The sequence below is a fragment of the Haliotis cracherodii genome, unplaced genomic scaffold, assembly GCF_022045235.1.
Source record: "Haliotis cracherodii isolate W230 unplaced genomic scaffold, xgHalCrac1.p SCAF_19, whole genome shotgun sequence".
Classification (NCBI taxonomy): Eukaryota; Metazoa; Mollusca; class Gastropoda; order Lepetellida; family Haliotidae; genus Haliotis; species Haliotis cracherodii.
Window position 1 is genome coordinate 3395573 of NW_027266274.1, and position 23041 is coordinate 3418613.

A 23041-nucleotide genomic window follows, 5' to 3' on the forward strand; every position below is an offset into this window, starting at 1 on the left:
GTCCCACTACCGGATGTGCAGGTGTAACTTTGCATGCCGTATACTCATGTTGGAATCACTAAAGGAAGTCGGTCTCCAGTGGGGCCCTTGGTTCAGTACAGCTGTCGAAGTCAGCTGGCATGTCCTTGATGCTGCCGTCAGCGACGTGGAAGAAGGAGGGGAGGTCCTGGTCCGGGGAACCGTGGAACATGTTGAAGGGCTGGAGATGGAAGGACGCCGACTGACGGCGCTGTACCGGTACGTCCTCGGTACGGGGCATGTCCATGAAGCCCACGTTGATGGAGAGGACGATGTCGGTGTTGTTAGTGCTCTCAGACGGGTTGGTCAATTTATCCAGGTTGACCAGTGAGTTGGGCATAGTGTTGGCGTCATACGGCATGGTGAAGTACTGTTCCTGCTCGTTGCGCAGGAGCACTGTCAGGTCGTGCTTAGTGAACGATGACATGTCTGCGCCTGGGTCTTTGTCCTGAACAAAGTCAATGAGAGAAGTGTCTAGTGTCACCTGGTAGCCAGAGTAGGAAGTATCCTTAGACGATACCAGCCACACTTGCGGCTTACCGGCCTTAACTAAACCCCTTTCCTCGCCGATAGTTTCAAGTGAAGGATAGAGTGTGGCGTTGGACACAAAGTAGTTAGGGCTTTCCTTGATATCTTTTAATGACCGAAGTGCTGACACTGCTTGGCCTTGTTTCCAGGAGATTTCATGAAAAGAATTCAGCGTGTCCTCCACATCTAGGTCCACCTTGAAGTTGAACGAATGACTTCCAGATATACCGCCAACGTAGTCTGTAAGGTTGTAGCCAAACGCATTTCTCTTGTCAGAAGCGGCGAAGATATTTGAACTGTTAGAATCCCAGAAGGCGCCCTGCAACGAGCCGAAACTGTGGATGTTGGTGTCTATAGTTCCGTCCAGATGGAATCTATATTCCATTGTAAAATCCAGGTTACCCACCCTGGATGTGGCTCTCACTACCAGGTAGTTGTCCCTTAGGCCAGCAGCGTATCTGTTTGCCCTCCTTCTCCACAATGGCATTTCCCCATCTCCTTCAAACACGCAGATTGACCTGGTCGTTGTCCCTGCTCGCAGCACAGTGTTCCAGTATGTCGTGTTGAGCAGGGTCGCTCTCTCTGGGCAATCGACGCCAGGTATTACTGCCTCGTATTCCCCAATGTTGGAGGAGGACAATAGGTTGACGGCGTTGTTTTCTCCGTGGGTGTCGGCAGTGTGTCTCACCAGGATATCTTGTAGCGCCATCTCATACAAAATCCGAACCTCACGGAAGTGAACATTGTAGATGGCCAGTCCACGCATGGGGTTGTTACTGAGGGCAAAGTTCCAACCCATCCACGTTATGTTGTAGTTATTTATCGTGTATCGTGGTCTCCCTGGGGAATAACTTCTTGGTGGTGGTACCTCGCTATTTTCTCTTTTTTCTGCCACACTCCGGGGAAATACCCTTTCATTTAGACTTTTTCTGTAGCCTGTGGGAAGATGAACTGTATTAATACTATTTTCAGCATAAGCTGCAAGGAGCTCACTAGCATTAGTAAAGGGGCCCTGGTTCAAGTAAAATAGTTCCTTTATTTGCCAGTCTTCTAGTGAACTTCCACTGTATGAGATGACACCAGAAACTGGGAGCACATGAAACAGATCTTTGTCCACTTCACCAAGACCCCGAAAATGTAGTGAGAACCTGATTTCACGGCCTGTGGGTCCAGGCCGGTTAAATCCAGTCTTGAAGTTGACAGCAAGATCCCTGGGATACGTGGCTCCATCAAAACTTTCTTCCAGGATGGGCTTCAACTCTGTCATCACTGGCTGGATGAATATTTCCAGTTCTTTATTCATGACCACATCAATATGCCTGGAGTCAGCTGGAAGTGATGACATTGTTTGTACAGCCACTGGCTCAACATTCAACGGCCCCACTAGAAGGATCCGGATTTCTGTCGTCCCTACCACATGAACTTCTGCAAATCTGCCGACAAAACTGCTCTGGTTTTGGTAGTAGTTCAAAGTTTCATTTTTATCAGGCGGATACATGGACATTGACGCGACATAGGTGGAGTTAAAACCAAGCGGAGAAGTTCGGTTATCCACGATTCCTGATTCTATCAGTAGTTCTTCAATTTGATCCATTTCTTTTGGGGTTAGGGGATCGAATATGCCTGGTACAGGGTTAGAAACTAAGGGGCTATAACTTTGACAGGTGGTACATTTAGCAGGTTTAAATGCAGTGGCCCCTACAACACCACCAATAACAGCACCTGCGGTAACTCCCACAAATAACGGCAATATATATTTAATGAAGATCTGTTTAGCTTCTTCTTTTTTGTTTTTCAGAAATTTTGCATTTTCCTCAAGCAATGCTTTATTTTCTTCAGTCGATTTTCCACCATTGCCAGAGCATGGGGTGTCTTCTTTAGTGGACTGCCCCCCTTCACAAGAGCCTGTGGGGTCTTCTTCAGTTGATTGGCCATCCTTAGGTTTGCTTGGTGGGTCATCATTAGACGACTTCAGGCGGTCAGCAGCAGACGAGAGAAGGTCACCGGGAGACGGCAACATTGAACCAAAATTTGGCAGCGACATGGCGGAGAATCTGAGGATGGAGAAACGGACACACTACACATCGATGAGCATAGACCTGCACAACGAAATGCATCAGAGAGTTTTTCAAACAGATAGTAAATACTAGGATTTCAGAAACGGAAATATACAATCTAGATTCTAACCCAAATTAACTAAAATTAATCTTACATACATTCTTGATGACTATCAAATGAAGTTACACGAAACTGTTCTTTTATGTATATGGAGCAGAAACATGCATGCAATTTTCCTACAAACTCATATTGGTTGTAACCACGTTATTTAAGAACACATTCATTGCACCGATAGAGATTCATAGTTTGGAGAGAATTTCACCTGCTACAATTTCTCCGCACCACTTTAAATGTGCGGAGAAATAAGTTAGATTTAGCAATTCTCACTGTACATTTAAACATATCCGAATGGTAGACCTACAAACCGAGTAACGTATAGCCTACGGACATACATGTCCTCATATGTACAGACCTAAAGTTGTACTGACCTAAAGATGCACAGACCTAAAGTTGCACAGACCTAAAGATGCACAGACCTAATGTTGCACAGACCTAAAGATGCACAGACCTAAAGTTGTACAGACCTAAAGATGCACAGACCTAAAGATGCACAGACCTAAAGTTGTACAGACCTAAGGATGCACAGACCTAAAGTTGTACTGACCTAAGGATGCACAGACCTAAAGATGCACAGACCTAAAGTTGCACAGACCTAAAGATGCACAGACCTAAAGTTGTACAGACCTAAAGATGCACAGACCTAAAGTTGTACAGACCTAAAGATGCACAGACCTAAAGATGCACAGACCTAAAGATGCACAGACCTAAAGTTGCACAGACCTAAAGATGCACAGACCTAAAGTTGTACAGACCTAAAGATGCACAGACCTAAAGTTGTACTGACCTAAAGATGCACAGACCTAAAGATGCACAGACCTAACGATGCACAGACCTAGGGATGTACTAACCTAGGGATATACTGACAAAGAAGCGTGTTGTCATACAGACCCACAGGCGTACAAAAAGCACTACAGGTTGGTAAACAGCCCAATACACGCATAGACCTAATGACGTATGCCGCAGTTTAACATGAATACCTCAGACACAGTTTACTGACTCCGAACAGGGTAACAACAAGTGCCATCTTTTAACGTCTTTTGGTATGACGCGGCCGGGGATCGAACTCCGGGCCACGGGGGCGGTCGACCTACGTACGAAGTACCCAATAGGTGCGTACACCACACTTAGAACCGAAACGATCCACTGATGTAGTGTCCGACTGATACATGGACCAATTCCTTTTGCGAGTAATGACTCTGTAAACACGCCCCTACATACCTTTACCAAAGATGAAGCACACAAGTACGCACTCTATTCAGCGAGCGATCCCTATGCACTGATATATGTAGAGATATAGATATATATCAAGGACTGAAATAAATATTCATAAAGGAAGTTTATATTGTTGGGTATTGTTTGATTAATTTGGATTGGAACCTGGTTTTGTACATGTGTTGGACAAGCACCAGATTCAGCTCACGGTTACCTACTAGTGTATCAGCACTCCTATACAGTAGAGTCTGGTACTGCGCTTGTCGTTAGAAACAACGCGAACTTGCAATTACTTGATTGTATTAGACACACATTGTTGCTCATTTACCCAATTGGGTAGTGTGTGCTAAAGTTTTACTATTATTATTATTTTCAGAAATTATTGGAAGAAGCTAAAATACACCCAACATACCAGCAAAAATACAAGTGCCTTAACAAGATACACACGTAGCACACGATGAATTGTTAGTCAACTCCAAACATGTGTTAGACCAACATAATGGAATATAACTCTTCCGAGGCTAACGTTCCTCAACAAGAACACGTCTGTCACGATATGTAACCAGAAAATTTACTGAACATATTAGGAAATTTATGTTTACCTTCCAAGTTTCTCTGCTGGGAATCAGCTAGTGTGTGCTACAAACGGTAGCCGACTTCGTGGAGTCTACTCACTTGTGTGTCCAGTGTGCTTGTGCCGGGACAGGGGCTCCAGGTCCAACTCACCAACCAAATGATGCACGACAGCTGTAATGCAGGCGTTTTGTGCAATTCATAGCCAATGTATATTGATATAATCCAGCACCTTGTCGTACACTTTGCCTTAAGTGATGCTGAATTAATTGTGTGTCACTTGCTGGGGGTCATGTAGATATCGTTACTGCGGAATTTGTGCTGACACTGGATGTGAATCAAGACGTGTAAATCTGAATGCGCTATATGCCATTTAGAGAAAAAATCGATGTCGAGCAATGTTTTTTAAGTGTAACTGAACTTAGCACACATGTCTGGATCGTTTAGATGCAAATGCCGCTTAAATGTTGATGCTAATACTTGGTATATGAAATATGACAGAATAGATTACTAAGTAAAAAGGTTCAGCTCATATTCCACAAGGTACATAATCAAACATTGTTTCAAGAATGATATTGGAATCTGTGGATGGTCTTGTGGTGCCATACATCGTCAGTCAGTCAGTCTGGAATCCCGGATAGTGGTTCTCCATGGACTCTGCTGAGCTTCTTATTACATGCTTTCTCATCATAGATAATCTGGATTCGAGATATTTGTTCTCATCCAGTAGTCTGCATATGTTATCTGTTCGGCGTCTCGGCAAACATCGTTTATAGTCTTCAACTTCCATATGTAAAACCAAACAATTAAAAGGTTTTATTTCTTTTTAGAAATCACAAGCAGGACACAATAAAGGAGTATTTGTAAAAAACACACGCCTGCATTTGAGTAAACAAATGAGTTAACCCCACTCGTGTCCATAGCCATGCCTGTTATTACAACCGACACAGACCCAGCATAGTTAGGCAGCATTATAGCATTCAGAACATTAGGAGACAGATCCATGTGCAGCTTCGTCCACGCGAGGAAGCCGGGTAGGATGGGGCCAGCTCCAAATGCAGTGACAGCAGAGCTGATCCAGATGACCCAGTGGCTGGTGTCTCTGTACGCCAGCAGCAGGGAGGAAGCTGCAATGGTAAGCGCCAGGTTCAAGGACATTGTGACTGTTGGTGAGACTCTGTGGGACAGAAACATGTTGGACAATCTGCCGAGGAACACAGCCAGGCTGAAGGTGCTCATGAGAAGGGAGGTGGCATCGACGTCGAGACGGAGACGCGAGCGAATACCATACGTAACCAGGAGTGAAATATAGGTACTTAGACTGACTGTCAGAGTAAATGCCATCAACATGACCAACACAAAAAATACACTGCATTTCATACTTCTCTTCAGTGTCTCTTGAACGTCAGCATTTGCCTTGACACAACATTCTGCTGCCTTGATCATGTAGCCGTTGTTGAGCAGGTTGTAGTGGTTGGCCATTAAAGATGATGAGACAAGCAAACTTAGAACTGAGAGACCTAAGAAGATGTATTCAATGTTGGTAGAGAAGTTTTCACAGGCTAAGTGCTGATCATACACCTCCGCATCGGTGATGTTGTTGTGCTGATGGAGCTGGTTTGGGCGGGTGGATAAGAACGGGGTGGCAAGGAGCGGCAGAGCGATTGGAGCGAGCGAAGACCCGGACGCCATCAGGTACAAACCAAATGTATGTGCGGGCCAGAGCAACTCGTTCTGGACGAGGCGACCTACAAAACAGCAGTTGAGTCATGTCAATAAAACAGACTTAGTTGGTATTTAAAGCATCCTTGTTTAAATGAAAAATCTACTTAAAGTCCTGATATAGTCTAAAAATGGTTAGTGGGATTGACCAATTCCAATTAGGGGAATAGCCTTATCCTTGATGTTTTTGAAACCAGAGGGAAAAGGACCTTCGAATGTGAAGGTCAAGCGTCTCTGGAGGCAGTATTACATGGAACACAACGTGAAGGTTATGAAATGGGAGCTAGATCAAATAAATATAAATATATAAATATATGTATGTATATATACACCACGATATTAAATAGGTTTTCGTTACAATTAGCATCATTCTATGTCCGTTGCGTGCGCATGGTCTTGCTTTGGATCTTCCTCAAGCTGCAGTCTTCACCTAAGTCACGTATATAAATATGGGAAAATTCGCACTCTCTGCATCAAGTAAATATTCACAACCAAAAGAAACTAATTCCTGATAACATATTACCTGATTATCATATTATTTGAACAGTTACTTGTTAAATGTGAATGACCCAGCCAGTAGTGTGTCTGCCTTTAAATGCGATTTAATAGGTTAGAAATTGCGTCCTATGTGGGAAAAAGGACGAAATATTACATTCTGGGGGAACATTTCCTTCAGAAATATAAATAATGTTGTAAACTTATATATCCCTGGCAAGCAGTTTTACGGGCATTCGTTTCTACCAATCATATCGGTCCGAAGCATACTTTCTGCAAGAGACCTCACATTCTATCTGTCTATTTATGATCTCCTTGAGACAACAGTTGCTTAAACATATTTTAGAAGGGCAAGCGGATGATTTAGGATATGGTTTGAGGGAGTATCTCTGTTCGGATCTGATTCAAAATATTCCCTCTGTTGAAAACAAACCCAACTATATTGGGTATATATATAACTAAATTTTACCAAACGTTAACTCCTAAGCCTTGCCTCACTTCGGGCTCCACTCCCATATAAAGTTGATTTCACATGTAACTAAAATAGCGACCTATAACTCAACCCAACCACTCACTAAATATTTACCGAAATACAGCATCCCCGTGCACCCGCCACTCATGAGGTAGAGACAGCCGAACACTGCCACGTTGCCAGAGTTGGGGAGGAGAGCTAGTACTGTTGAATTGACGACTAAGGTTGATGCCATGAGCAGTGAGGTGTCCGCGCGGTCCTTGATAAAGAAGCCCACCACAGAACTCAGGCACATTCCCAACCCGTAACTCAGGAAGATGGTGCTTGCGGTCTTCAGGTCCACGTGGAGAAGACACAGCAGGTCTGGCAGCGTGATACCGATGATACAGTTGTTGCCCCCCTGTCACAGACACAACGTGGACAAGCGTGACAATGTGTACCCACAGCTACCCACAGTATTTCAGTTTTATCAAGGCGTTAAGGACTCAGTTGATGCATGTCTGAGACGTTCACTACTTTGGTGAAATCCATGTGAACAGGTACGGTGTTGACAAATCAAGGGTAATAATGGGAGCTTTAAACAAACAATCATAGAATCCTGAATAGTCTAAGGGGCGCAACTCTGCAAATAGATTTGCGGCGCCTTTGACAACAGGTCACCTGCGGTATGTCGATATAGTTAACGTTCCATAATATTCAGTCTAACATGAAGTATTTGTTTAATTGAGTAAATCGTCTATAAATCTGGAGTGTTGACAGCACATGGACATTCACGTGGTCGGGGTACGAGGACACATGTCCACCCTGATACAGATTGTGACAACTCAAAACCACCACGCGCTGTGTCATGTGACCTGTTCTATTTCATTTCGGCAATTTATGATGTATGCCAAGGATATTATCCATAAATTGTATCAACTTCTGAAAATGATTTGATTTTATAAAGGTGAGGTGAATGAAAATTAACCGATTTTATCTAAACGGTGGTAATGTATGTTTTAAGTGACGACAAGACAGTTTATACAGCATTCAGGATAATAGATTCAGCAGTTTTCCTCATATACATTCTGATCTAAGTTCGACGTCATGGTTATAATTGACTGATTTATCTGGAAATCCAAGGGTGTAATGGGCCGCTGAAATAGCATTATGCTTGTAGAAGTAGAAATGTATGCCGGCAGCACCAATCTATGTACAATGTTGAAAGGGTCATGCATTATATAGGACCATATCGTGTTAGCGACTGTATTTGTGGAATATATATGTCTCAGGAAACATGCTGATGGTTAATAGAGATACACGTATAACATTGTAGGTATCTCCCAAACACGTCAATAAAACAGGACTAGGAATCAGCAGGTGCGGATGCTGAATGTTGGGAACTAGGGTATGCGAAGAAATGCATGATGCATTGGTACACCATACACCGTACACCGTACACCGTACCAGATACGTCGGACATAAGTGGTGTCTCCTTCACCTGTCTACATAATATAGGGCAGTATTGAGTTGTGTTTTCTCCCTTCACCTGTCTACATAATATAGGGCAGTATTGTGTTTTCTCCCTTCACCTGTCTACATAATATAGGGCAATATTGTGTTGTGTTTTCTCCCTTCACCTGTCTACATAATATAGGGCAATATTGAGTTGTGTTTTCTCCCTTCACCTGTCTACATAATATAGGGCAGTATTGTGTTTTCTCCCTTCACCTATCTACATAATATAAGGCAATCTTGAGTTGTGTTTTCTCCCTTCACCTGTCTACATAATATAGGGCAATATTGAGTTGTGTTTTCTCCCTTCACCTGTCTACATAATATAGGGCAGTATTGAGTTGTGTTTTCTCCCTTCACCTGTCTACATAATATAAGGCAATCTTGAGTTGTGTTTTCTCCCTTCACCTGTCTACATAATATAGGGCAGTATTGTGTTTTCTCCCTTCACCTGTCTACATAATATAGGGCAGTATTGTGTTTTCTCCCTTCACCTGTCTACATAATATAGGGCAGTATTGTGTTTTCTCCCTTCACCTGTGTACACAGTGTATGACAGCAATGAGATAATGATGTTACCTCTCCCTTTCGCAATGTGACAATGTTTGTTGAGAGGGGAAACAATACCTGTACAATGTATGTTTGTTGAGAGCGGAAACAATACCTGTACAATGTAAGTTTGTTGAGAGGGGAAACAATACCTGTACAATGTATGTTTGTTGAGAGCGGAAACAATACCTGTACAATGTAAGTTTGTTGAGAGGGGAAACAATACCTGTACAATGTATGTTTGTTGAGAGGGGAAACAATACCTGTACAATGTATGTTTGTTGAGAGGGGAAACAATACCTGTACAATGTATGTTTGTTGAGAGGGGAAACAATACCTGTACAATGTATGTTTGTTGAGAGGGGAAACAATACCTGTACAATGTATGTTTGTTGAGAGGGGAAACAATACCTGTACAATGTATGTTTGTTGAGAGGGGAACAATACCTGTACAATGTATGTTTGTTGAGAGGGGAAACAATACCTGTACAATGTATGTTTGTTGAGAGGGGAAACAATACCTGTACAATGTATGTTTGTTGAGAGGGGAAACAATACCTGTACAATGTATGTTTGTTGAGAGGGGAAACAATACCTGTACAATGTATGTTTGTTGAGAGGGGAAACAATACCTGTACAATGTATGTTTGTTGAGAGGGGAAACAATACCTGTACAATGTATGTTTGTTGAGAGGGGAAACAATACCTGTACAATGTATGTTTGTTGAGAGGGGAAACAATACCTGTGAAATGTATGTTTGTTGAGAGGGGAAACAATACCTGTACAATGTATGTTTGTTGAGAGGGGAAACAATACCTGTACAAACGATACCAGGAACAGCAGCAGAGTCTGGACGTATCTGTTTCTGTCTGGAATTAATGCTGACCTGTAGGGGTGAGGGTAACACCATTATTGCAGTATACAGCCACTAACAATTATTACAGTATACAGTCACGAACCATTATTACAGTGTACAGCCACGAACCATTATGACATTATACAGCCACGAACCATTATTACAGTATACAGCCACGAACCATTATAACAGTATACAGCCACGAACCATTATTACAGTGTACAGTCACGAATCATTATAACAGTATACAGCCACGAACCATTATAACAGTGTACAGTCACTAACCATTATAACAATGTACAGTCACGAACCATTATAACAGTATACAGCCACGAACCATTATAACAGCGTACAGCCACGAACCATTATAACAGTATACAGCCACGAACCATTATTACAGTATACAGCCACGAACCATTATTACAGTATACAGCCACGAACCATTATAACAGTATACAGCCACGAACCATTATAACAGTGTACAGTCACGAACCATTATTACAGTGTACAGTCACGAATCATTATAACAGTATACAGTCACGAACCATAATTACAGTGTACAGTCACGAACCATTATAACAGTATACAGTCACGATCCATTAGAACAGTATACAGTCACGAACCATTATAACAGTGTACAGCCATGAACCATTATAACAGTATACAGCCACGAACCATTATAACAGTATACAGCCACGAACCATTATTACAGTGTACAGTCACGAATCATTATAATAGTATACAGTCACGAACCATTATAAGAGTGTACAGTCACTAACCATTATAACAATGTACAGTCACGAACCATTATAACAGTATACAGCCACGAACCATTATAACAGCGTACAGCCACGAACCATTATAACAGTATACAGCCACGAACCATTATTACAGTATACAGCCACGAACCATTATTACAGTATACAGCCACGAACCATTATTACAGTATACAGCCACGAACCATTATAACAGTATACAGCCACGAACCATTATTACAGTGTACAGTCACGAATCATTATAACAGTATACAGTCACGAACCATAATTACAGTATACAGCCACGAACCATTATAACAGTGTACAGTCACGAACCATTATAACAGTATACAGTCACGAACCATTAGAACAGTATACAGTCACGAACCATTATAACAGTGTACAGCCATGAACCATTATAACAGTATACAGCCACGAACCATTATAACAGTATACAGACACGAACCATTATAAGAGTGTACAGTCACTAACCATTATAAGAGTGTACAGTCACTAACCATTATAACAATGTACAGTCACGAATCATTATAACAGTATACAGCCACGAACCATTATAACAGTGTACAGTCACGAACCATTATAACAGTATACAGTCACGAACCATTATAAGAGTGTACAGTCACTAACCATTATAACAATGTACAGTCACGAACCATTATAACAGTATACAGCCACGAACCATTATAACAGCGTACAGCCACAAACTTTTATAACAGTATACAGCCACGAACCATTATAACAGTGTACAGCCACGAACCATTATAACAGTGTACAGTCACGAACCATCATAACAGTGTACAGTCAAAAACCATTATAACAGTCTACAGTCATGAACCATCATAACAGTATACAGCCACGAACCATTATACCAGTATACAGTCACGAACCATTATAACAGTATACAGGCACTAACCGTTATTACAGTATACAGCCACGAACCATTATAACAGTGTACAGCCATGAACCATTATAACAGTATACAGCCACGAACCATTATAACAGTATACAGACACGAACCATTATTACAGTATACAGCCACGAACCATTATAACAGTGTACAGCCACGAACCATTATAACAGTATACAGTCACGAACCATTATAACAGTGTACAGTCACGAACCATTATAATAGTGTACAGTCACGAATCATAATTACAGTATACAGTTACAAACCATTATAATAGGATAGAGCCACGAACCATTATTACAGTTTATAGTCACGAACCATTATAACAGTATACAGTCACGAACCATTATAACAGTGTACAGTAACGAACCATTATAACAGTGTACAGGCACTAACCATTATAACAGTGTACAGTCACGAACCATTATAACAGTGTACAGGCACTAACCGTTATTACAGTATACAGACACGAACCATTATAACAGTGTACAGTAACGAACCATTATAACAGTGTACAGGCACTAACCGTTATTACAGTGTACAGTCACAAACCATTATAACAGTGTACAGGCACTAACCATTATAACAGTATACAGTCACGAACCATTATAACAGTGTACAGGCACTAACCGTTATTACAGTATACAGACACGAACCATTATAACAGTATACAGTCACGAACCATTATAACAGTATACAGTCACGAACCATTATAACAGTATACAGTCACGAACCATTATAACAGTATACAGTCACGAACCATTATAAGAGTGTACAGTCACTAACCATTATAACAATGTACAGTCACGAACCATTATAACAGTATACAGCCACGAACCATTATAACAGCGTACAGCCACAAACTATTATAACAGTATACAGCCACGAACCATTATAACAGTGTACAGCCACGAACCATTATAAGAGTGTACAGTCACGAACCATCATAACAGTGTACAGTCACGAACCATCATAACAGTATACAGCCACGAACCATTATAACAGTATACAGTCACGAACCATTATAACAGTATACAGCCACGAACCATTATAACAGTGTACAGGCACTAACCGTTATTACAGTATACAGCCACGAACCATTATAACAGTGTACAGCCATGAACCATTATAACAGTATACAGCCACGAACCATTATAACAGTATACAGACACGAACCATTATTACAGTATACAACCACGAACCATTATAACAGTATACAGCCACGAACCATTATAACAGTGTACAGTCACGAACCATTATAATAGTGTACAGTCACGAATCATAATTACAGTATACAGTCACGAACCATTGTAATAGTGTACAGTCACGAATCATAATTACAGTATACAGTTACAAACCATTATAATAGGATAGAGCCACGAACCATTATAACAGTGTACAACCACGAACCATTATAACAGTATACAGTCACGAACCATTATAACAGTGTACAGGCACTAACCGTTATTACAGTATACAGACACGAACAATTATAACAGTATACAGTCACGAACCATTATAACAGTATACAGTCACGAACCATTATAACAGTATACCGTCACGAACCATTATAATAGTATACAGTCACGAACCATTATAAGAGTGTACAATCACTAACCATTATAACAATGTACAGTCACGAACCATTATAACAGTATACAGCCACGAACCATTATAACAGCGTACAGCCACAAACTATTATAACAGTATACAGCCACGAACCATTATAACAGTGTACAGCCACGAACCATTATAAGAGTGTACAGTCACGAACCATTATAACAGTGTACAGTCACAAACCATTATAACAGTATACAGCCACGAACCATTATAACAGTGTACAGCCACGAACCATTATAACAGTGTACAGTCACGAACCATCATAACAGTGTACAGTCAAAAACCATTATAACAGTCTACAGTCACGAACCATCATAACAGTATACAGCCACGAACCATTATAACAGTATACAGTCACGAACCATTATAACAGTATACAGCCACGAACCATTATAACAGTGTACAGGCACTAACCGTTATTACAGTATACAGCCACGAACCATTATAACAGTGTACAGCCATGAACCATTATAACAGTATACAGCCACGAACCATTATAACAGTATACAGACACGAACCATTATTACAGTATACAGCCACGAACCATTATAACAGTGTACAACCACGAACCATTATAACAGTATACAGCCACGAACCATTATAACAGTGTACAGTCACGAACCATTATAATAGTGTACAGTCACGAATCATAATTACAGTATACAGTCACGAACCATTGTAATAGTGTACAGTCACGAATCATAATTACAGTATACAGTTACAAACCATTATAATAGGATAGAGCCACGAACCATTATTACAGTTTATAGTCACGAACCATTATAACAGTGTAGGGTCACGAACCATTATAACAGTATACAGTCACGAACCATTATAACAGTGTACAGTAACGAACCATTATAACAGTGTACAGGCACTAACCATTATAACAGTGTACAGTCACGAACCATTATAACAGTGTACAGGCACTAACCGTTATTACAGTATACAGACACGAACCATTATAACAATGTACAGGCACTAACCGTTATTACAGTATACAGACACGAACCATTATAACAGTGTACAGTAACGAACCATTATAACAGTGTACAGGCACTAACCGTTATTACAGTATACAGACACGAACCATTATAACAGTGTACAGGCACTAACCGTTATTACAGTATACAGACACGAACCATTATAACAGTGTACAGGCACTAACCGTTATTACAGTATACAGACACGAACCATTATAACAGTATACAGTCACGAACCATTATAACAGTATACAGACACGAACCATTATAACAGTGTACAGTAACGAACCATTATAACAGTGTACAGTAACGAACCATTATAACAGTGTACAGGCACTAACCGTTATTACAGTGTACAGTCACGAACCATTATAACAGTGTACAGCCACGAACCATTATAACAGTGTACAGCCACGAACCATTATAACAGTATACAGACACGAACTGACCGGAGCTCTACTAGCTTGGAACGCCAGAAAGTTCCTTAAAAATTAAAAACAATTAACATTTTATGTGGGCGCTATAATGTCTGACCTTAGATTTGTTCACTAACTCCGTAGATGATCATTATGGTGGGATCTACTTTCGCCCACCTGTACTGTATAACGTGTTCAGTGAGGGATTATCACCCATTCCATGCACCAATAACTAGGCTTTAAATTTAAATTTTATTATAACACATGTGTGACGTCATTCTATGGATTGAATACTCCATTACTTTTCAGGAATGGGGAGTTGTTTGTCAACTATTCATTATCTTGAACCAACATTTGAATATTTTTCCACTTGGAAAAGACTATTTTTTACATTTATTGACAAGTAGATAATTTAAATTTCTTTCCGAAAACATGTGTCGACTTCGGGGTTCAAACCCACATTATTAGATTTGAAAACGTGTAATTGTCAACCTCGGCTATAGCGGCACATGAAGGAATTGTGTGAAATTAACTATTAAACATGTTCATAATTTTGCATAATGCTTAAAAGCTCAAAATAATATGTATATAATATTGTGTTAGAGCAGGATATCTACAACAATGTTCATATTTACAGCAATTAGATAAACTTTTGACGAGAAAGTTATGGAGAGTTACGAGGATATTCCCCTACTTTTACCCTTTGACAAAATATTCTGCAACAGCGACAGAGAACGCATTTCTTGCGCATCATACAAGGGCGACTCACACAGTATAAATACAGTCAACAAAGAGTTCTGGTATATTTTTCAAATATTTTCCACAACAGAATATTTTATCAATGTGTAAAAGTAGGGGAATATCCTCGTAACTCTCCATAACTTTCAAATAATGGGCCTCTGCTCCATTATTTTTTAAGGAATGGAGAGTAACTTAGACATTCCCCTCTTCATATAAATTGGCTTCAGTTCAATCATATGACACAGAACAATGTTCATTGTAAATACATGGCCGATGGTTCCCACTAGAGCGTTGTAAATACATGAGTGATGTTTTGTGTCGGTGTTTTTTGTAACTGTGTCTTCTGTCGCAAAATGTTCAACTTTGTTTCCGCCACTATTGTGTGCTGCTGCACCTTCAAGCATGAAATGTGATGCTGACAGACTTTGTTTGTACTACAATACTGTAACATACGTGCATGACTTGGGGCGAAATGACATGAAACGTCATAGCAGGTGGACGAGCATGGCGGAGGAAGAGCAAATGCGTTTATTGAGTTTGACTACAGAACATTGCTAATTGCATTAAACAGAGCAATAGGTGTACATAGTTCCATTCCTGTTTCCAGAGACAGCCATGTGAGTGTGTGTGGTTTTTTATGGGTTTTTGTTGTTGTGTTAACGCCGCACACAGCAATATTCCAGCAATATGACGGCGGTCTGTAATCGAGTCTGGACCAGACAATCCAGTGATCGACATTATGAGCATCGATCCATGCAATTGTAAAACGATGGCATGCATTAAACAAGTCAGCGAGGCTGACCACCCGATCCCGTCAGTCGCCTCTTCAGACAAGCATTACGTCTATTACGGAAAGCAGCGGTCAATGAAGACCTATTTTAACCAGGATCTTCACGGGTCGTGTGTATGTGAAATTGTGTGTGTGTTGTGAGTGTGTCTATGTTTCTTTCTCTCTTTCGTCTCTTTCTCTTTGTGTGAGTGTGTGTCTCTGTCTGTGTTGTGTGTGTCTGTGTGTGTGCCTCTCTTTCTCTTTGTGTGCGTGTGTCCGCGTGCCTCTGTTTGTGTGCATGTGTCTGTGTGCGTACCTGTCTTTCTCACCGTGTGCGGGTGTGTCCGTGTGCCTCTTCGTGTGTGCCTCTCTTTCTCTCTGTGTACGTGTGTCTCTGTCTGTGTTGTGTGTGTGCCTCTCTTTCTCTCTTTGTGTGTGTGTCCGTGTGCCTTTGTTTGTGTGCGTGCCTCTCTTTCTCAGTTAGTATGTGTGTGTGTGTGTCCGTGTGCTTCTGTGTGTGAGCCTTTTTCTCTGTGTGTGCGTGTGTCAGTGTGTTTCTGTGTGTGCCTCTTATTCTGTGTGTGGGTGTGTCTCTCTCTTCCCCTCTGTGTGCGTCTCTGTCTGTGTTGTGTATGTCTGTGTGCTTGCCTCTCTTTCTTGCGTGTGTGTCCGTGTGTCTCTGTTTGTGTACGTGCCTCTCTTTCTCACTTAATGCGTGTGTGTCCGAGTGCCTCTGCGTGTGTGCCTCTCTTTCTCTCTGTGTACACGGCGTGTATCCATGTGCTTCTGTGTGTGTCTCTCTCTTTCTCTCTGTGTACACGGCGTGTATCCATGTGCCTCTGCGTGTGTGCCTCTCTTTCTCTCTGTGTACACGGCGTGTATCCATGTGCCTCTGTGTGTGTCTCTCTCTTTCTCTCCGTGTACACGGCGTGTATCCATGTGCTTCTGTGTGTGTGCCTCTCTTTCTCTCTGTGTACACGGCGTGTATCCATGTGCTTCTGTGTGTGTCTCTCTCTTTCTCTCTGTGTACACAGCGTGTATCCATGTGCTTCTGTGTGTGTCTCTCTCTTTCTCTCTGTGTACACGGCGTGTATCCATGTGCTTCTGTGTGTGTGCCTCTCTTTTTCTCTGTGTACACGGCGTGTATCCATGTGCTTCTGTGTGTGTCTCTCTCTTTCTCTCTGTGTACACGGCGTTTATCCATGTGCTTCTGTGTGTGTGCCTCTCTTTCTCTCTGTGTACACGGCGTGTATCCATGTGCTTCTGTGTGTGTCTCTCTCTTTCTCTCTGTGTACACGGCGTGTATCCATGTGCTTCTGTGTGTCTCTCTTTCTCTCTGTGTACACGGCGTGTATCCATGTGCCTCTGTGTGTGTGCCTCTCTTTCTCTCAGTGTACACGGCGTGTATCCATGTGCCTCTGTGTGTGTCTCTCTCTTTCTCTCTGTGTACACGGCGTGTATCCATGTGCTTCTGTGTGTGTCTCTCTCTTTCTCTCTGTGTACACGGCATGTATCCATGTGCCTCTGTGTGTGTCTCTCTCTTTCTCTCTGTGTACACGGCGTGTATCCATGTGCCTCTGTGTGTGTCTCTCTTTTTCTCTGTGTACACGGCGTGTATCCATGTGCTTCTGTGTGTGTGCCTCTCTTTCTCTCTGTGTACACGGCGTGTATCAATGTGCTTCTGTGTGTGTCTCTCTCTTTCTCTCTGTGTACACGGCGTGTATCCATGTGCTTCTGTGTGTGTGCCTCTCTTTCTCTCTGTGTACACGGCGTGTATCCATGTGCTTCTGTGTGTGTGCCTCTCTTTCTCTCTGTGTACACGGCGTGTATCCATGTGCTTCTGTGTGTGTGCCTCTCTTTCTCTCTGTGTACACGGCGTGTATCCATGTGCTTCTGTGTGTGTGCCTCTCTTTCTCTCTGTGTACACGGCGTGTATCCATGTGCTTCTGTGTGTGTCTCTCTCTTTCTCTCTGTGTACACGGCGTGTATCCATGTGCTTCTGTGTGTGTCTCTCTTTCTCTCTGTGTACACGGCGTGTATCCATGTGCCTCTGTGTGTGTGCCTCTCTTTCTCTCAGTGTACACGGCGTGTATCCATGTGCTTCTGTGTGTGTCTCTCTCTTTCTCTCTGTGTACACGGCGTGTATCCATGTGCCTCTGTGTGTGTCTCTCTCTTTCTCTCTGTGTACACGGCGTGTATCCATGTGCTTCTGTGTGTGTGCCTCTCTTTCTCTCTGTGTACACGGCGTGTATCCATGTGCCTCTGTGTGTGTGCCTCTCTTTCTCTCAGTGTACACGGCGTGTATCCATGTGCTTCTGTGTGTGTGCCTCTCTTTCTCTCAGTGTACACGGCGTGTATCCATGTGCCTCTGTGTGTGTGCCTCTCTTTCTCTCTGTGTACACGGCGTGTATCCATGTGCTTCTGTGTGTGCCTCTCTTTCTCTCTGTGTACACGGCGTGTATCCATGTGCTTCTGTGTGTGTCTCTCTCTTTCTCTCTGTGTACACGGCGTGTATCCATGTGCTTCTGTGTGTGTGCCTCTCTTTCTCTCAGTGTACACGGCGTGTATCCATGTGCCTCTGTGTGTGTGCCTCTCTTTCTCTCAGTGTACACGGCGTGTATCCATGTGCTTCTGTGTGTGTGCCTCTCTTTCTCTCAGTGTACACGGCGTGTATCCATGTGCCTCTGTGTGTGTGCCTCTCTTTCTCTCTGTGTACACGGCGTGTATCCATGTGCTTCTGTGTGTGCCTCTCTTTCTCTCAGTGTACACGGCGTGTATCCATGTGCTTCTGTGTGTGTCTCTCTCTTTCTCTCAGTGTACACGGCGTGTATCCATGTGCCTCTGTGTGTGTCTCTCTCTTTCTCTCAGTGTACACGGCGTGTATCCATGTGCCTCTGTGTGTGTCTCTCTCTTTCTCTCTGTGTACACGGCGTGTATCCATGTGCTTCTGTGTGTGTCTCTCTCTTTCTCTCTGTGTACACGGCATGTATCCATGTGCCTCTGTGTGTGTCTCTCTCTTTCTCTCTGTGTACACGGCGTGTATCCATGTGCCTCTGTGTGTGTCTCTCTTTTTCTCTGTGTACACGGCGTGTATCCATGTGCTTCTGTGTGTGTGCCTCTCTTTCTCTCTGTGTACACGGCGTGTATCAATGTGCTTCTGTGTGTGTCTCTCTCTTTCTCTCTGTGTACACGGCGTGTATCCATGTGCTTCTGTGTGTGTGCCTCTCTTTCTCTCTGTGTACACGGCGTGTATCCATGTGCTTCTGTGTGTGTGCCTCTCTTTCTCTCTGTGTACACGGCGTGTATCCATGTGCTTCTGTGTGTGTGCCTCTCTTTCTCTCTGTGTACACGGCGTGTATCCATGTGCTTCTGTGTGTGTGCCTCTCTTTCTCTCTGTGTACACGGCGTGTATCCATGTGCTTCTGTGTGTGTCTCTCTCTTTCTCTCTGTGTACACGGCGTGTATCCATGTGCTTCTGTGTGTGTCTCTCTTTCTCTCTGTGTACACGGCGTGTATCCATGTGCCTCTGTGTGTGTGCCTCTCTTTCTCTCAGTGTACACGGCGTGTATCCATGTGCTTCTGTGTGTGTCTCTCTCTTTCTCTCTGTGTACACGGCGTGTATCCATGTGCCTCTGTGTGTGTCTCTCTCTTTCTCTCTGTGTACACGGCGTGTATCCATGTGCTTCTGTGTGTGTGCCTCTCTTTCTCTCTGTGTACACGGCGTGTATCCATGTGCCTCTGTGTGTGTGCCTCTCTTTCTCTCAGTGTACACGGCGTGTATCCATGTGCTTCTGTGTGTGTGCCTCTCTTTCTCTCAGTGTACACGGCGTGTATCCATGTGCCTCTGTGTGTGTGCCTCTCTTTCTCTCTGTGTACACGGCGTGTATCCATGTGCTTCTGTGTGTGCCTCTCTTTCTCTCTGTGTACACGGCGTGTATCCATGTGCTTCTGTGTGTGTCTCTCTCTTTCTCTCTGTGTACACGGCGTGTATCCATGTGCTTCTGTGTGTGTGCCTCTCTTTCTCTCAGTGTACACGGCGTGTATCCATGTGCCTCTGTGTGTGTGCCTCTCTTTCTCTCAGTGTACACGGCGTGTATCCATGTGCTTCTGTGTGTGTGCCTCTCTTTCTCTCAGTGTACACGGCGTGTATCCATGTGCCTCTGTGTGTGTGCCTCTCTTTCTCTCTGTGTACACGGCGTGTATCCATGTGCTTCTGTGTGTGCCTCTCTTTCTCTCAGTGTACACGGCGTGTATCCATGTGCTTCTGTGTGTGTCTCTCTCTTTCTCTCAGTGTACACGGCGTGTATCCATGTGCTTCTGTGTGTGTGCCTCTCTTTCTCTCTGTGTACACGGCGTGTATCCATGTGCTTCTGTGTGTGTCTCTCTCTTTCTCTCTGTGTACACGGCGTGTATCCATGTGCTTCTGTGTGTGTCTCTCTCTTTCTCTCTGTGTACACGGCGTGTATCCATGTGCCTCTGTGTGTGTCTCTCTCTTTCTCTCTGTGTACACGGCGTGTATCCATGTGCTTCTGTGTGTGTGCCTCTCTTTCTCTCTGTGTACACGGCGTGTATCCATGTGCCTCTGTGTGTGTCTCTCTCTTTCTCTCTGTGTACACGGCGTGTATCCATGTGCCTCTGTGTGTGTGCCTCTTCTTCTCTCAGTGTACACGGCGTGTATCCATGTGCCTCTGTGTGTGTCTCTCTCTTTCTCTCTGTGTACACGGCGTGTATCCATGTGCTTCTGTGTGTGTGCCTCTCTTTCTCTCTGTGTACACGGCGTGTATCCATGTGCTTCTGTGTGTGTGTCTCTCTTTCTCTCTGTGTACACGGCGTGTATCCATGTGCCTCTGTGTGTGTGCCTCTCTTTCTCTCTGTGTACACGGCGTGTATCCATGTGCCTCTGTGTGTGTCTCTCTCTTTCTCTCTGTGTACACGGCGTGTATCCATGTGCCTCTGTGTGTGCCTCTCTTTCTCTCTGTGTACACGGCGTGTATCCATGTGCTTCTGTGTGTGTGTCTCTCTTTCTCTCTGTGTACACGGCATGTATCCATGTGCTTCTGTGCGTGTGCCTCTTTCTCTATGTATGCGTTTTTCTGTGTGTGCCTCTCTTTCTCTGTGTGTGCGTTTTTCTGTGTGTGCCTCTCTTTCTCTGTGTGTGCATGTGTCCGTGTGCCTCTGTGTTTGTGCCTCTTTCTCTGTGTGTGCGTGTGTGTCTCTGTCTGTGTTGTGTGTGTGCCTCTCTTTCTGTCTGTGTGCGTGTGTCCGTGTGTCTCTGTATGTGTGCCTCTCTTCCTCTCTGTGTGCCCGTGTGCCTCTGTTTGTGTGCGTGTATGTCTGCCTCTTTCTCACTGTGTGCGTAAGTGTGGTGAAAATAGTTTTCTGTATTTTCATTTTAGTTTTTGACATTTTCGCTTTTGTTTTTGACATTTTCGTTTTTGTTTTTGACATTTTCATTTTAGCTTTTGACCTTTTCATTTTTGTCATTTTGATTATAGTTTTTGACATTTTCGCTTCACTTCAGCGATTCAGTATCTTTTTTATACATGATTTATCACATATTTGTATGACAAATTGTGTTAATTTGCAAAAGGTTACGATACTAGTAAGTGAAATATCAATATATTGAAAAACAGACTCCATGTCCCTTATGGGCCACCGTAGATTTGGAACACATAGATTTGCGACACAAAAATACGCAATTATGTTTTTCGTTCACATCTCAAATTTACAAGAGGCACAGTCCAGTTTAAAGTGAAAATGCATTGTAATAATCGTCAACTGTTTCCTGGTTGGCGAGAAGTTGTCTCTTCTCCTTCACACGGACATGGCCTGTCTCTTCTCCCTCACACGGACATGGTCTGTCTCTTCTCCCTCACACTAACATGGTCTGTCTCTTCTCCCTCACATGGGCATGGCCTTTCTCTTCTCCCTCACACGGGCATGGTCTGTCTCTTCTCTCTCACATGGGCATGGCCGTTCTCTTCTCCTTCACACGGGCATGGCCTGTCTTTTCTCCTTCACATGGGCATGGTCTGTCTCTTCTCCCTTACACGGGCATGGTCTGTCTCTTCTCTCTCACACGGGCATGGCCTGTCTCTTCTCCTTCACATGGGCATGGTCTGTCTCTTCTCCCTTACACGGGCATGGCCTGTCTCTTCTCCTTCACATGGGCATGGTCTGTCTCTTCTCCCTCACATGGGCATGGTCTGTCTCTTCTCTCTCACACGGGCATGGCCTGTCTCTTCTCTTTCACACGGACATGGTCTGTCTCTTCTCCCTTACACGGGCATGGTCTGTCTCTTCTCTTTCACATGGGCATGGCCTGTCTCTTCTCCCTCACACGGTCATGGTCTGTCTCTTCTCTCTCACACGGGCATGGTCTGTCTCTTCTCCCTCACACGGACATGGTCTGTCGGTTCTCCCTCACACGGGCATGGCCTGTCTCTTCTCCCTCACACGGACATGGTCTGTCTCTTCTCCCTCACATGGGCATGGTCTGTCTCTTCTCCTTCACACGGGTATGGTCTGTCTCTTCTCCCTTACACGGGCATGGTCTGTCTCTTCTCCTTCACACGGGCATGGTCTGTCTCTTCTCCCTCACATGGGCATGGCCTTTCTCTTCTCCCTCGCACGGGCATGGTCTAGGTTTCCAAACTCTTCTTAGTTGGCAACAAACTAACGAGATTGTAATCTCTGTATTGTCCTGCAGTATCTCAATGAATTTGTACAGA

The 23041-nt window shown here is 43.3% G+C and overlaps 2 protein-coding genes across 2 annotated transcripts; both read right to left on the reverse strand.

The window, feature by feature from the left end:
- Nucleotides 1–58: 58 nt before the first annotated feature.
- On the reverse strand, nucleotides 59–2590 carry LOC139466587 (uncharacterized). The gene has a single exon (XM_071248179.1). It carries the CDS (start codon nucleotides 2588–2590, stop codon nucleotides 59–61), a length of 2532 nt encoding a protein of 843 aa, XP_071104280.1.
- Nucleotides 2591–4603: 2013 nt separating this feature from the next.
- LOC139466886 (major facilitator superfamily domain-containing protein 4A-like) lies at nucleotides 4604–22948 on the reverse strand. Its single transcript, XM_071248612.1, has 5 exons — nucleotides 22854–22948; nucleotides 10059–10128; nucleotides 7313–7598; nucleotides 5421–6257; nucleotides 4604–4683 (listed from the first exon to the last, which is right to left on the reverse strand). The coding sequence occupies exons 1-5, from the start codon at nucleotides 22946–22948 to the stop codon at nucleotides 4604–4606; spliced, it is 1368 nt and encodes a 455-aa protein (XP_071104713.1).
- Between the last annotated feature and the right edge of the window lie 93 nt (nucleotides 22949–23041).